Raw genomic sequence first — 17,247 nt, 5'->3', positions numbered from 1 at the left:
AGTGTCCGTACATTACGTTTAACTAACAGAAATCCCCCCAAACTGTGAGTAAACATACTGAACTCCGAGGAAAATTCAAAAAGGAAAATCCAAAATCAAAAGGATAAATCAAAAGTCCAAACACATCAAACGAATGGATAACAACTGTCATATTCCTGACTTGGTACAGGCATTTTCTAATGTAGAAAATGGTGGATTGAACGTAACTTAGTATATATTACTATAGTGAGGACTTCAAGTCGTCCTCTCGTGAAATTAATAATTACTTATATAATTACCATCATGGTTACATGATGTAAAATATCAAAAAATGAAATGTTGTAAACAAATATGAATGTTTTCTATCATGTTGTTTATAGCTAAAGGACAAGAGAGGTGATGATCCTATGTCGTGCAGTCTGAGAGTAAGAAATCGACCATTAAACTTCATGGGGAAGTTATGTATTTTTCTAATAAAAATATTTTGATCTTTAATTTGATGATATAAAAATAATCTGGTCAAGCAAATGCCAAAAAAGGATATATTCTGAATCCAGATTTTCCCATACTTTACAGTGTTATATATCGAAGAAAAAAATATGATTGAAATTTCAAAAACTTAATTTTAATCTCGAAAAAAGCATAATTCCCTTTACAGCTCCTAACATCAGATTGGTCCAATTTGAAACATTGTACATTTGTTTGAATTTAACTAATGGGTCTGTTGACTGATTCATGCATGGTTGATTAAGGTCCAGTTGCAAATATTTTAGGACGATTTACAAATATTTTGGGCCGGTGATACATTGTACTCTTACAGAGAAGCTCTTCTGGAATTAATGGTATTCTATATTTTATTTTAACATTACAGTCATGAATGAAATGATGTTAGCATTTGAATTTAAATGATACATACTATATACATACATACAAATATGTTTACTTTAAGTGTCCTTCATCTAATGAATATTCACAAGCTAATCTCTGACGTCGGCGTCGGAGACAAAAATATAAATGACGTATTTTTGTCACTGACGCTGTCATGGCGGAAATCGTCATTTATAATACCACCACTGCGACCACTTATTCCTGTTCTTCTCATTAAAAGTTTTTCTCTAAATTTCATTTCTTTTTCGGCCTGATGTTTCTTATATTCTCTATAGATAAGGAATATAACAGAACCGAGAAGCAGAGATCCTATGAGAACACTGAAGGCTAGTAAAACGTAATTAGCTATGCCATACTCTATTGGCCCATACTGAACACTTGAACCTGAAATAACAGAATAAACATGTTCAGTTGTTAATTCGTAATCCGAAAATTCAGATGTTAGTTCGTAATCTGAAATTTCAGATTCGGAGGTAATAATGGAATCTGTCACTGTATCATATTCCGATTCATTAGCGGATTCCAAATTATCATACACAAGAGTTGTATTGTCAAAATGTGTTTCGATGTTAGTTGAATCATTTAATTCCAGCTCTCCAGTAGTAGTTTTGTCAGTAAAGACTGCTTCATTCGTGTCAGTAGAACTAAAGATTCCATATGTAGAAAATGGCGCCGTTACTATTTATATAAAATAACTTATGTCTGGTTCAAAAGACTTAAACTCAACAGGATACACAAATCACAAAAGAATACTTTCTAAGGAATAAAAAGCAACCATGAAAACTAGATATCTAAGAACATTTGTTTAACTGCACAATTATTGATGACGTCACGATTTTTTGTTTGTATACTGATTTTGTTCTCTATCAACTTAGCAAAATCTATATGCAAACAATACACTTCATTTTGTAAATGGCTAATGAATGATATTTAAATTGAACACCAGTGGTTTTGAATCTTCTAAGTGAATATTGATTCCATGAAACTTTAATGTTTCGATTAAATTGTTTAATTGAAAGAAGGATAAAACGTGTTTTTATGCATTGCGATGAATTTTCTCCTTGCATTCAAGAGTCTCTTTAGTGTTTACTTATGATTTCAAACGACAAAACGTTCGCCTTTAACAGCATTAACTAGACTTTAAGTCTTATTGACAGAGAACATAAAATAAAGACAGAAGGACACCGCTATTTATTATTTTGTCATGAAAATACATGCATACTTGTACTTGAAAGGTTATTGAACTTCCTCTTTTCCGGTTAAAACATCACATATGTTACATAATATGGCAGATATGCTTGTCAACCTGATCAAGCTTATTATATGTACATGTAAGCCACATGGCAGTTGTTATATGACCGACGTCAGAGAATAATTCGATGTTAATATCGGTTGCATCAATATCAAAAATAAAAAAACTGAAATTAAAAATCGATGTTCGCTCAGTATGATTCTAGAAATGTTGTGTTTTGCAAGATTGAAAATATAGTCAATGCAGTTCGTATTGCATCGTAATTATAGAAGAGAGACAGATTAAGAGGGAACAGGGTGACCGCCCTCCCCATCCCCCCTTTTGTTGGAAAATATTTGTTGATAAATAGGGAATCATTGAAGCATGACTGCATGGCGCAGTCCTTTTCGTAGACATACAGTGCCACTCCCCTCCCTATGTGAAAATTTCTGGATCCCCAATGAACACCGATCTTATGACATATTCATTGCTTTTGTATTCCTTCCCGTATTCAATCATGAAGATAAGATTCGTGTAACATAAATGCAATAACACGTCGTATAATCAGTCTTTTTAGTCAAATCACAGCTCTGTGTATGTTCCTTAGCGTTTGTGGATTAGAAAGAGAACACATACATGTTATTTTGATTTGTGATTTAAACACTTGTAAAATGTCATACTATCTAAAAAATCAAGTCAATGAAGAGATATATAAAGTAATACTTTTTTTTAGTACAGTTTCATGAAATTATATATAATACTGAATATATTAGAGAACACAAACAAAATCATGTGTTCTCTTTTACAAACTTTTAAATGTTCTTGCTTTTAGTATGTTATTGGAACTTTTGTAATTATACAACTATATATATAAAAAAAGATTTGATAAAATCGCGATACTTTTTGTAAACATTGCATGACGCGTTTTCTAATATCCGATTCGATTTATGCAAGAAACAAAAACATTTTAATAGTGTTTTGTTTACCCAGCAACGACAATCTGAATGTGGTATAACAACTGTTGGAATTGCTCGGTGTCACGTTAAACAAACTCGATGATTTTCTTTATTAATTCATTAATCATTAGAACTGACGCTGGAGAATTGTTAAGACCACCTCTATTGTCGTTAAAACGTAGCGTCAATCAGTTTTTAAGTACCTTTTCACATAAAGCATCTTTTAGATAATGTCATTATTGAAAAGTTGCTTAATAGGGTGGGGAGATACACAACTTAAAATGAAATCTATACAAATGGTAAGCTTCCTATGACCTAATTATAGGAGATTTGTCACTTGATTCAGTTAAAAAAAACAAGTTAATTTAATAAGTGTTTGGAAACCAACAGATGAAGCCGTCAAAAACAACAATTCGGTAATTACTAAACAAATACCATCTATGTCATCACAACGCATACATATATCTATAGCATAACATTGTTAAAAGCTTAAAATCATTGCTTATACCGATTTTTAGTTACAATGAATTGGTATTTTTTTATAACTTGCTTAATGACAGACTTTACATTGTGATTGATTGTTGGTTGCTTAACGTCCAGTGGCAAATATTGCATGCATGTTCAGGACAAAGACGTTACATTGTCAATCGCTTTTGATTTTTATTAGAAAATAATAATCAAGTCTTAGTCATTCCATTATTAGGGATACACAATGAGGGAACATTTAAATCCTTTAACTTCAAAAAAGGGACTTATGGTTGTTTTTTCAAAAAAAAAAAAAAATTCTGATCCAAATTTGATGGGGAAAATGATCTGCCCAAGCAGATGGAAAACAAATATTGTGAATCTAGATTTCTCCCATACCTTTTAGTGTTAAATATTGAGAGAGAGAGAAAAATTATTGATGCATGACGCGTTGAAAAACTGAAAAACAAAAGAAATATCTGACTCAGACAAAAAATAAATAACCCCTCCTCCTTTGGTTTTGAATTGCTTGCTCCCAGACAAGGACTCTTTCTTTAATAGAATGTCAAAGAAATAAACTTCCGTGTTAAATATATAACGTAATAACAAATAAAAGCACATCTGTTTTAAGATTACAAAACCGGAAGCTCGACTTTCCTGGAAACTGCTATCGATGGAACAATTACTCGAGACATCGCAAATCATATGCAACTAATCAAAATAGAATAAAATTAGGCAATTAATGAAATTGAGACATTGCGAAATAGAGATTTATTTTATTTTAATTGCACCAAAAACATAAAACAAATACATCGTGCAGTTTAAATGCTAAATACCTGTTCAACCTTTTTACATTAAAGTTCAAACATGTTCATACAAATATTTGCGCAATTTCGATTGTTGTTTGCTTAATGTCCAGTGGATAATATTTCATGTATATATAGGACGTTACAATTCTATCATTATAAATCACCTTTGTATGATATAAGAAGGACGACCGGGTTGAAAGGCAATTATGTTTAGATTGCCATTGAAAATGAGGCTATTTTGGGGCCGATATCTTTTCTTGTCTTATGCTATCAAGACAAACGGTCCCCTAAAACATCTACCAAACTAAGAGAATCTTATTCAAAACAGTGTGGTCCTGGTCATTAATTGATTGACGACCTAAATTACCCCATTGACTGGGACAGATAAGGTGAACGTTTGTCGGTAACGACCATTGCTCACTTCTTACTTATTATGGAATTTAAACTGTGGGGTCATCAAAGGTTCTTAACGCCTCTAATAATAAAACAATTCGGAACAAAAATCAGGAATAACCTTTATGTTTTGATTTATATTATTTATATAAATCAACACATTGTATTATTCCGGACTCGTTTTTCGAATTACTTTATTTAGGTGTTGAGAACCTTTGGTGACCCCACTGATTCAGTGTCTTTAACAAGTACATAGTGAGCAGTGGTTGTTACCGACAAACGTTCACCTAATCTGTCCCAGTCAATGGGATAATTTAGGTCGTCAATCAATGGCCAGGACCACACTGTTTTGAATATGATTCTATATGCGAATAACATGTCTGTTTTGACCTTCTTACATATGGCATTTGCTTTGGTATAGAAATTCATTTTATGCTGTTATTAACCACCCTTACAACAACAAAAAAACTAATGCCATTAATTGCTTATATGTAAAGTTCTTAGTTTCGGTGCATGGAGACTATTTTAGGATTGTCTTTTCAAAAGGATGGATTTAATCCATAATTTTGTATTCCAAAGGTATAAAATATTGTTTGACATCGCATTGATATTTTATAATGGTATTTTTCCTGCTAGTTGTGTGCTCCAATTTATTGTTCGATGTTCCATTATATTATTCAAATATTTCATGCTACTGACACTTGGGCATTTAAGATTAGAAGTAATATGACAATCGTCCCATGAAGTCATATTGTTCGGCTTTATGGACTATAAGTGCTATTCATTGTTTATGTGTGAGGTTTAACAATTATGTCATTAAATACCAGTTATGAATTGTGACAATATACTTCATTGTACTAGAAAATTATGCAATAATCTCTTATATGATCTTATTATTAAAAATTCATAGACCAAATTTATGTATGGAAATCGTTAAAAGGTACTATATAAAATGAATTATGGCGATTTGTGAATGTGACAATAAGTGTTGTTTTTCTTCCGCTCTTTAGATGTACTGAATAATAGTGACATTATCGAAACGTGTAATATTTAGGTTACCAGTTTTAATGTTTGTTTTATAAGTACATTATGCAGAAGATATCGTTGAATATCGAACTATTAACTTATTGGGGTATAGAAATATGGTCACCGGAACTTCTCGTTCAGAAGTTAAACATGTGCTGAAAATATGGGGATGGACCTGTTATTAGCGATACCGGCCACTAAGGCAGATATGTGTATTCAGTAATGGGCCCCCGCTAAGAAATATGATACTTGTCACACTTTTCCAATATAATATAACAGAAATTTAAAAAAAAATCCCATTTCCTTATAATATTTAATATGTTAATTTTATTGTTTTTTTTTAAATAGGTGATATATGAGGATCAAATAAGTTACAGCAGAATGCATGGAGTGTGTAAGTAAACATCTTTGAATAGCTTGCTTGCTAGCTGAACTACGAAGTCATAATTAGGTTATGCAAGCTACCTCCTCTCAGAGAAGACTTGTCTAACAGATAACCATCTATCTGTTTGTAGGAATAGACTACTCCGAAAAGAGGGTAGTAAACCTTTTTTAACTTATAAGGAATTCAAGATATCCTAACAAGCAAGCTAACATAAAGTTTCTACTTTTACCTAGTACGCACTCAATGCATTATGCTGTAAAAAATCAATTAAACTGTGTCCCTTCGAATTCGATAATATAATAAAACACGGATGAACTGTTCTGCAACTTTTAATATTCTTAGTTTTTCGGAGTTTTTATTATCCCCCAAAATGACGCGTGTATAAAAAAAAAAATCGTTTGTTTGAAGTGATAAAAAATTATTGGTTTTGAATATATTCATGTTTTGTGTAATTTCAGTCCATCATACATTCTAATAAAATATTGAATCTACATTAGATAAATAATAGAGTTAGATATTCCAACAAACCTTGGTTATGTTCTATGTCGGGACTCATAGTAGGAGGTGAAAAAGTGAATAATCGCATAGTTTATATTTCTATCTAACATATAATTGATTGCTTAGCGTCCAGTGGCAAATTTCAAATATTGTTGGCTGCTTAGCGTCCAGGTGCAAATATCAAAGATCGTTAGCTGCTTAGCGTCCAGTTGCAAATATCAAACATATATTCAGTCAGTACACAGAACTTGCGTAATCATAGAAGAGTGTTTATTTCAACATAAATAACGGTTAATTTTACTTCATATTTTTTTTTTGTTTGTTTGCAAAATTAAAATTTTAAGCATTTAATCCTAGAACAATATTAACCAATGAAAATATAAAAAAGGAACAAACAAACAGGTTTTATTTTTTATTAAAATGATATATTTTGTATTTTACATATAAGCCGATTAATTAAAGACGTGTTAATTGACTATATTTACTATGTAATTATGTAATTGATTACCACAGTAATCAACAGGTATAATCACGACTTAATCTTAATTTTAGTCGAGAAATTTGTCATACAAGTAAATAACCTTTCCATACTAACAATTGCCGCTAATAAAATTAGTTGGAAAAATCAAAACTCCTAAATTAAATTGATGATTTTGTAAATACATTGTAACTAAATTTCCTTAATTAATTCAAAAATAATCACTTTTGATAACATGCTACACGTCATAAAAAAAGTGTTAAAATGCTTTTCGCACCCAAAATTGACTAACCCTCATATTGTCTTTTTTTTATTTGACATTATAGTGATGTTAATATACTGTATTACAAGATTTCAGAAATAAATTTCTTTGCATTATGTGATCCTCAGAACAATACATCTACCGTAAAACCTATTTCATCAAACGCAACATCTCGGAATTTCTACTGCAGATATTTCATACAAAAGTCAAATCAGATATGATTTGCATCTGATTGACTTTTTAAGTAGAATAATGAATTGTGATAGAAGTAGCTTGATAAAATCGCTATATCCTTATACTTTCAAAATCCATTGCGCCAAATTGACTTAAAAATATTTCACTCTAATAATCTTCTTTAAAAATAGTCTCTTTTTTATTGACAGTATACATGTACATTCCCACCTTTTATTCCTACGAGCCATTCAGCATTTATATATAAATGAAATATTTGCCACTGGGTTTAAAACAAGCAACATAAAAAAATGACGGACAAGCTACTACAAGCAAAGCTCTGCTCCTTTTTCCATTCTTTTTGTGATTATACTCTAGTGCATGTGCTCATAAACTTTACTCTTTAAATTATGACTTGCAGTTTTTTTTCGATAGCTTCTTATATTATCAAAAGTGACATCAAAACGCTTTGATCGGCTTACAACGTCCAAAACAATGAAAAGTAAACCATTGACGTCGTGACGCTGTTTTCATTTTACCCATGTTCCTTTACATTCTGAAACGGTAAATTGTCTACATAACTTGCCATGAAAAATGAGATCTTATACAAGATATCTGATGACACGTTATTCTCGTTGGGACAAGCACACGGATTTGTGAATGAGTAATAATATTAAAAAAAAATGTTTTCAGCGTTATGTCGTTTTAATAATGGTTCTGACTAACATTGTATTCCCAATCATTTCCATCGGTTTTATAAGTTATGTTGTGTTTTGTATCAAAGTTTTAAATACTTACTAACGGAAGACTCCCAAAATGACATCACAAATATTAAGCCAGCTACCCCATTTGAATAAGTCTCTAATTCGACATGAATGGCGTTGCTATATGACGTTACGTCAGTGTCGTATGTTCCATCTTTACACCAGTATCCTAATGGAGGGCCTCTACCTGAACTTCCTGATTCAACAAAATAAAAATAAATCTACTTTACAGTCCTATACTGTTACACAAAAAAATCATGTTTTGCTTATTGCTTTGTTTCTGTTTTTGTTTCGTTTTAGTCATGTTCACTCATGTGTTTTTTTCCATATTTGTTTGTTGAATTAAGACATTATAATACGCGCGTGTGGCGCAAATACAAATTTTAATCCTGGTATCAATGATGAGTTTATATACAAGTACTTTGTTACTCAAAATGGCAGCTCACATATTTTCAGGATTGTTGTATTAGTTTATGATGAAACGAGAAAAAAACATTCGCTTGAAATAAAGGTCACGTATTGTAAATCTCTCAAATATCCTTAACGTGTTATATTTAAGGGGGAAACAAAAATATATAGAATAAATATGTATATATAACTAGAGGCTCTAAAGATCCTGTGTCGCTCACCTTGGTCTATGCGCATATCATAAACGAACTTCAAGGACACAGATGGATTCATGACAAAATTTTGTTTTGGTGATGCTGATGCGTTTGTAGATCTTACTTTACTGAACATTCTTGCTCCTTACAATTATCTCTATCTAATGAACCTATGAATCTATCCCAATAGTTGATTTTTTTTGTTAAAATTTAAAAAAATTATGAAAAGGGTTAAAAATTGACTTTAAAGAGCAATAACTCCTTAAGAGGTCAATTGACCATTTTTATTATGTTGATTTATTTGTAGGTTTTACTTTGCTGTTAACAGTTTATCTCTATTTATAATAATATTCAAGATAATAACCAAAAGCAAAATTCTTAAAATTGTCAATTCAGGGGCAGCCACCCAACAACAGGTTGCCTGATTTGTCTTAAAATTGAAGGGCAGATAGACCTTGACCTAATGAACATTTTTTTTCCGTCAGATGTGCTCTACATGCTTTGGTTTCTGAGATTCTGCATTTTACTCTATGTTCTATATTTAGCCATGTCGGCCATCTTGGTACACAAGCCGGGTCATCGGACACACTTTTTAAACTTGATACCCTAATAATGATCGTGAACAAGTCTGGTTAAATATGTCTCAGTAGTTTCAGAGGAGAAGATATTCGCAAAAGATTAGAAAAAATTATGAAAAATTGACAAAAATTGACTATAAAGGGAAATAACTCGTTAAGGGATCAACTGACCATTTTGGTCATGTTGACGTTTTTGTAGATCTTACTTTGTTTAATTTGGCCTAGTATTTTCAGAGGAGAAGATTTTTTTAAAGTTAACGACGACGGACACCGGACGCAAAGTTATGAGAAAAGCTAACTTGGCACTTCTGGCCAGGTGAGCTAAAAAAACGAACATAATATAAAAGCTAAAAATTTTAGGAGCAATGCTTTAAACAGCTGCCATCTTAGTACATATTAGTACGTGACAAATTCATTATGTTTCATCTGAAAGGTAAAAAAGCAAAGATGTCATTTGATAAATGTATATTTTTCGAGACAACCACCTTAAATTACGTTCTAGCAATAAATTAGTCATGAATTGAAGAAAGGGGTTTCGTCAATAAGACAACTGTCCCTGTTAACGACACACACAAAAAGACAGCTTGAGGATTATTTTTAAAAAAAAGTCTAAAAATATCCTAATAACCGCGCATTATCAAGTGGAGTTAAGTTTCATTTTGGTCCTTATAAAACAAAAAACAGCCTATCATGATTAATATTATCAATCAAGTTATAACTATTGTCTTTATAAAATTATTTCATTATTCATATATTATTATGATACATGTTTCATGCATATATTTTCAACAAGTACATTGTAATCAAGAAGAGATTATTTAACCATACATGTTTAAGCAAGTTCTGTTTAATAAGAAAGTGAAAGTGCACTACAAAGGATATAGAAATCATAAATGTCAACGAACCAAACTGACCTTCAGATATTGGTGTTTTACAATCCCGGAAGTGAATGCCACTATTAACATACATGTAATTACCTTGTCATAATATTTGACGAGTTCATTGAATTGACTATTGAAAAAAAAACGAAATGTATGTAGTTGAAAATTTTAATTGAACCATGAAGCAGATTTAAACGAAATTTACAATTTATGTTTTTAAAATTTGCTGTTTCAAAATTTTTCATTTTTTTAATTAAAGTATATGTTCCTCGACATGCAAAGCAAATTTGAACCAACCATTTTATCAGAAAAATTACACTGGTTATATAGCAATTTGACAAACTATTAATTTGATCATTGAGAAGCTTTATATTCCCAGGTACCACCTTAAGTAATTAAGTAACATTTGGTGAATATAAAGGAACCGGATGACTTTCTATTCTAGTCTGTTCCACAAATTGTTATCCTTAAATATTATATTGTTATGACTTATGTGACAGTTTATATATATTCAAAAAACATACTTAATATACATTGATACTTCTTTTCATAAAGTTGCTGTAATATAGAATCTATCATGTATAGTAATTAAGGAGAACATTTATAATGTAATTTAAATTTATTAAAAACTTTTCCTTTATGTTAAATTTTCTTTCAGAAAAAGTGTAATATTTCATTACCCTTCAATTTACATCATTTAACGTCATAGACTAATTCTGCTATATGTAAACACGTGTTAATGCAGACTTTAAAAAAGGGAGAAAATAGGCCAAGGGGGAAGTAAAAAAACATATATTAAACAAAAGACAGACAACAGCATAACCTCAAAGAAAAGTGGCAAAGGGACGAACAAAATTTCACAACACACTCCTCCGAAACAAGGTGTGAACTCCGGTGCTATAAAAACGATAGTTGTTTCTGTTCTGATACATGTAGTGCAACATGTCGTACCTTGAATAAATATAATATTACAAATGTTATACGTATTATCAGACATATTTTGTTGCTTAAGCAACAACTATCAACAGATTATAAAAATAGATCACTCCAACCCAACCCCTTACTGTCTAACACTGTACGTATATCATGTATACATATTTGCCTACCTTTTCACTGATATACTTATGTCCAGACACAACAGATACCTTATAAATAACTCAAGAACTATGAAATTATAACTAAACAGATGCAATCACAGCGGTTTTAAACCCTAACATAACAATATGAAATAAATAGTTGTTTATTTTAAAGTTTTGAACAAAAATTCCATTCATAACAAAAGTAGTAGATATTTGTTACTTAATAAATTAACTGAAATAAATCCCATATAACAACAAACAAAAGCCGTCAAGAATGAAATAATAATTTACACAATGGGTCCCTCGTTTATTTAAGGTCACCCGTTGAGGGGATTTGGTCCTCCATGACATTTGCACGCAAAGTCACAAAAACATTTAAATACAGCGGTCTTCGGTGACCTTCTTTCTCGTTGACACATTCAACGTATTTTCGTTTTAAAAAGTGCATATAACAAACTGATGTTCATTTTTCTGTCTCAGAAGTGCTCATTTTTTCAGAGGATTTGGATGATTGAAGAAAATCAAAGTGTTTTACGTTTAACAATTTTACATAAACATTTGCGGATAAAAGGGGGGATTTGGGTGATTATATAAGGACTAACAGAAACATGACTGTAGCAGTACCCCACTTATGACAGTCAGTGCCCCCGGAAAATAGTTATGGATCCTCCACTGCTTTATGTATAGATTAGACAGAGCCCTTTTCAAATTTAGTCTAAGATTGAATTGCAAAAGGCAACCGTCAAACTTCAAGCTTCACGTACGTTATCAAGAAGTTGACGGATACACTGTCAGGATAACACAGGACCAACAAGTCGTACACAATTTTTATAACCTTGTCCAGTTCATTAAAATATTAACAGTATTCACAGACGTCTTGCTGAATAAATATGTAATGTCTTTACTGTACTGACCAAAATATTCATGAAAATTTATTTCATTCGAAGATTTATAACTATTTATCATTGTATGTCAAATTTTCACACGTATATTGACGTAAAGTTAACGTATTTTCAATGCTTAATAAAAATTATCATCTGAAATCATTATTTCTTTTGATATAATTACTTGACCTAATTCTTTTCTAGACGATTTTTATAATACTGTTTTTTTACAAAAATGTTTACAGGAAACTGTAACAGGATTAAAATATAAAATTGTATCTTGACAGTATAATAAACCCTTTTTTTCACAACAAGTAAAACTTAACTCAACTCAACTTAGTTATGCATTTACACCTGCATGACAGCTTAGGATTATAATACACACATCAAATTCTTATGGTATGCATACTGTGCAAGTTCAATGCATTTTGAATTTCGTTTGAAGTGGCTTGTATAAACATATCTAGTCTAAGGTTCAATATATGCATGTAATCTTAACAAATCGCAAAGATATGGCACAGGTGTTTAATAACCAATTAAAAGCACAAAAAAATAACAAATAAAAATTGATACTTTTTTTAACAACCAAAGAACATCAACCAGGAAATTTACGGTCCGTAAATGGTTATAACTTGTTGCCATGTTAACATATATATTTAACGTGAAGTACATACTGGGTGCCTGATATTTGGAGCCATTCAATATTGACAGATTATTATACATTTAGATTTTTTTATATAAATATTGAATAACACTAATGCATTGACATGTCGCATCTCATACCATCTTATTCATACCATCTTACTCATGCCATCTTACTCGTGCCATCTTACTCATGCCATCTTACTCATGCTTTGAATAGACTTATTAAGAAGAGATATAATTACGATACTGTTGTCAAGTCATTAAAGATTGCATATTTTGGCGTTAATATTGAGTCACTGATAAGGTCTTTGCGTTGGAACTAAACATATTTATTCTAAAAACAGTTGTTGGCATGACACGGGTTATGCTCTTCTCATATATGTTATGATGGTATGATACTAAACCTCTAACGGGACGGATTGTGCCTGATGTTCATATGATGAAATCATAATCTTTTAGTCAGTTTAATTGAAGTCTGGAGCTGGCATGTCAGTTAACTGCTAGTAGTCTGTTGTTATTTATGTATTTTTGTATTTTTGTCATTTTGTTTATTTTCTTCGGTTACATCTTCTGACATCAGACTCGGACTTCTCTTGAACTGAATTTTAATGTGCGTATTGTTATGCGTTTACTTTTCTACATTTGTTAGAGGTATTGGGGGAGGGTTGAGATCTCACAAACATGTTTAACCCCGCCGCATTTTTGCGCCTGTCTCAAGTCAGGAGCCTCTGGCCTTTGTTAGTCTTGTATTATTTTAATTTTAGTTTCGTGTGTACAATTTGGAAATTAGTATGGCGTTCATTATCACTGAACTAGTATATATTTGTTTAGGGGCCAGCTGAAGGACGCCTCCGGGTGTGGGAATTTCGCGCTACATTGAAGACCTGTTGGTGACCTTCTGCTGTTGTTTTTTTTATTTGGTCGGGTTGTTGTCTCTTTGACACATTCCCCATTTCCATTCTCAATTTCATCTTACTCATAACATCTTATTCATACCATCTTATTAATACAATCTTACTCATACCATCTTACTCATACAAATAAGTAAACAATCACACAATGTCGTCACTCATATCACTTTTCCTATGATCTAACTTACAAAGATATGAACAACAACGCATTCTCTTATCTTGTTTATATTTTTTTTTATTTTAACATGAGGTATTGTAGAGTTTCTCGTTGCATTGAAGACCTATATTGACGACCTTCTGCTGTTGTCTGTTCTATGGTCGGGTTGTTGTCTCTTTGACACATTCCCCGTTTTTGTTCTCAGTTTTATGAAAATGAAGTTTAGTATACGTTGTTCATATAGTTTTATAGACAGCGAACATATAAGATATTTCTTGACAGTGAGCGTAGAGCAATCGTCGGAAAGCAGACCTTAATGTGGTACCCAACACCTTCACTTAAATTAATTTGTGTCGTTTAATTTTAATAAAATTTTGTGCATTTAATTAGGTTCTGTTGGGATACAATATTAATACTGGAATAATAGACTACTGCGTGAAAGCAGTTTTACTTTTTATCATTACCACTGTTTTGTTTTTCGAATTTATCCCTAATAATAACGGTTTAAAAATATTAAATATGATACGAAAATTAGTCTTACCTACTATATAAAACGGTTCTTGTATATCTATCGTATAGGATGGAAAGTATCGTTAATATATGTAAATCCTCCTGAATACTTACAACGTTTTCTATATGTATATTATTTCATCTACAAATATTTCTTATTTGCGGACGTTTCCTTTCACAAAACTATTTCACGGTAACTGCGCTTTTTGGTAATCAGATTTAAATTTCAGTTGTCAATATAAGGGCGTCTTTTGAACGAAATAATTATTTATCAAACTGATTTTTAAATATTTTTGAATAAAGTACATACAGCCCTATGATTTACAACTGCAATTTCTATCATGAGTTATAAATAAGACTTTATTTGTACTCTTTTTATATACTGAAACCACTAAACTGAATTGACCCTAAATCAACATCTAAAATTCTTGTTGGTGAATTAGTTAAAAAGAAAAGCGCAATGAAATGTAATTTTAAATTATTATACATACTCATTGTAGACTTTAAGTATTTTGTTGAATTCTCTTCAAACAAGTTTGTGTACATTTGACATTTTAAGTGTAGACATTTGATACTTTTAATAACTTTACAATGGGTTCAATAAAGAATCTCCACTATCATCTACTTCAATCTAATGTTGAGACACTAAAGAGACATGGTCAACTTTTCCTGTTTATTTTCCTTTTCAGAAGAAAAAGAAAGTTTGGATTTTTCAATTTTTTCAAATTCGAGTATCAAAAGAGTCAGAATAATTTTCTTCCACATCTATGTTTAAAAATGATTTTCATCAATTTACCTGATCGCATATGGCTTCAAAAGACAATTTAAAAAAACCAGAACATTTTACCATAATTAGATAACAAAAAAAATTGTACATGTATCGAAGGAAATAATTTAACCAAAATAAATAAGTTGGAATCTTACAGACATAAAATTATATTTACTTAGATAAGAATCTTTTTTTTTAAATGTCCCACTCTAACATTTGTTATGCTACCCAAAGTTTAAAAAAACCAACAGTTAAGGACTTCTTCATGACATACATTCTAGGGAAAATTTCCCTACATGTATATATGTATTGGATAAGACAATTACAACTGCATAATTATGTATTCCCCATTCATAACAAGAGGTGTAAATACGTTAATCAGTATTACATTGTATATCTGAATTTGAACAACAAAGTGCTGAGATATAGAAAGTTGTGGTATGAGTCCTAATGAGACAACTCTCCATCCAAATAACAATTAATAAAAGTAAACCAGTTAAAGTCAAGGTGTGACCTTCAACAAGGAGCCTTGGGTCACACCGAACAGCAAGCTATAAAGGGCCCCAAAAATTAGTATTGTAATACCATTTAAACGGGAAAACCAACGGTCTAATCTATATAAAAACGAGAAACTTGTTTGTTCTTCTGTCATTTAGCTCTATAATTAGACAGTTACAGGTACGAAATAAAAAAAAAATAAGCTGCGTATTATCAAGAATACACTCTCTTACGAAAGGATTTTGAAAATGGACAGAGGAAGTACGCCATATCATCCAACTACTTACACATCTTTTTCGTTATTTTCAAACAACGTAATTCCGTCTCAATTTACATGACTGTGTATATATTTGTGAATTAAGGTACTAGCGAAAATAGGTTATCTGATCTTTATAGGGGGTATATATGTATGTCTTTTAGATAAAACATAAATATTTATAATACTTGTATCAATGCGTGATATATCAAAATCTTTTAACAGTTTAAACGTTTAAATCTCTATTGTTGGGTTAAGGAATGGAGAAAAATTAATCTAAAGGAATTCGGAATCCATAAATATTTCATACGTTACTAATAATATTACAGGAATTCAACATACATTAGTTACTTATGAATTATATAAAGTTGTCTTATGTTCAAGTACATGAATTGTGTCCCAACTACGATAGTAGAGGGGCATTATATTTTTCGGTCTGTGCGTTCGTTTGTTCGCCTGTCCCGCTTCAGGTTTTTGGTGAAGTTGAAGATGGTTAAGTCAATTCAAATTGAAACTTATGTATACATATTCTCTGTGATATTATCTTTCTTATTCTAATGCCAAATAATAGAGTTGTGATCAACATTTCACGGTCCACTGGTCATAGAAAATGATAGTCCGCGGTTGGCATCCGTGCACTATATAGACTCATTCTTGTTCTAATTTGACTATAATTCAAAAGATTAGTAAGCGTGATCTCAAATGTAACAGCAACAAAATAGTGTGACAGCTAAAAAGACATTTAACGTTAAAAAAAAAGACAAGGCGCCTAAACAAAGGGCGCTCTAAATTGTCTAAACAGTCTTATAAGCTGACGAAAGACATACGGTCCTTACAAAAAAAACACAATACCCTATTTGTTTTCTGCTACCTTATAATTGATAAAATGTCATTTTGACTCATTGTAAATTTCGTCTTTATAACATTTTTTTTAATTGATTAAATAATTACATAAACGGTACCAGTTTTTCTGCACTTGATACGCGTTTCAACAATCAATGTCTCTTCGGTGATGATCGAGGCAAAATTTTGGAAATTAAAAGCTTATTAAAAATGAAGAGCTATAAACCAAAAGGAACTAAAGCCGCCAAAGAATCAAAGCTAGGCTTTGGAAATTAGGAATACATTACCTACATACTAGTACTTTTTTTATTTTGACGACTTACCGTCTC

At 31.2% G+C, this 17,247-nt stretch overlaps 1 protein-coding gene across 2 annotated transcripts; it reads right to left on the bottom strand.

Moving 5' to 3' along the window:
• Positions 1-815: 815 nt before the first annotated feature.
• Positions 816-10,497, bottom strand: LOC134695982 (uncharacterized). 2 transcript variants are annotated; one of them, XM_063557489.1, is made up of 3 exons: positions 10,400-10,497; positions 8,340-8,501; positions 816-1,251 (listed from the first exon to the last, which is right to left on the bottom strand). In XM_063557489.1, the coding sequence occupies exons 1-3, from the start codon at positions 10,452-10,454 to the stop codon at positions 950-952; spliced, it is 519 nt and encodes a 172-aa protein (XP_063413559.1). In that variant the 5' UTR covers positions 10,455-10,497; the 3' UTR covers positions 816-949. The 2 variants fall into 2 exon arrangements, with proteins under 2 accessions (XP_063413559.1, XP_063413560.1); XM_063557490.1 differs by lacking the exons at positions 8,340-8,501; positions 10,400-10,497 and adding an exon at positions 6,661-6,932.
• Positions 10,498-17,247: the final 6,750 nt, after the last annotated feature.

This window comes from Mytilus trossulus, chromosome 14, assembly GCF_036588685.1.
Source record: "Mytilus trossulus isolate FHL-02 chromosome 14, PNRI_Mtr1.1.1.hap1, whole genome shotgun sequence".
In the NCBI taxonomy this organism is placed as follows: Eukaryota; Metazoa; Mollusca; class Bivalvia; order Mytilida; family Mytilidae; genus Mytilus; species Mytilus trossulus.
Note: the sequence above shows the minus strand (reverse complement) of the source record. Positions and strands in the feature narration are given on the sequence as shown.

What these genes read in the sequence shown, in the direction of transcription:
- LOC134695982 (XM_063557489.1), bottom strand. Translation starts at nt 10,454, where the DNA reads ATGTATGTTAATAGTGGCATTCACTTCCGGGATTGTAAAACACCAATA. An exon ending in TAAAACACCAATATCTGAAG is followed by an intron (nt 8,502 to 10,399) that starts GTCAGTTTGGTT and finishes TTGTTGAATCAG; the next exon opens with GAAGTTCAGGTAGAGGCCCT. An exon ending in ATTTTGGGAGTCTTCCGTTA is followed by an intron (nt 1,252 to 8,339) that starts GTAAGTATTTAA and finishes CTGTTATTTCAG; the next exon opens with GTTCAAGTGTTCAGTATGGG.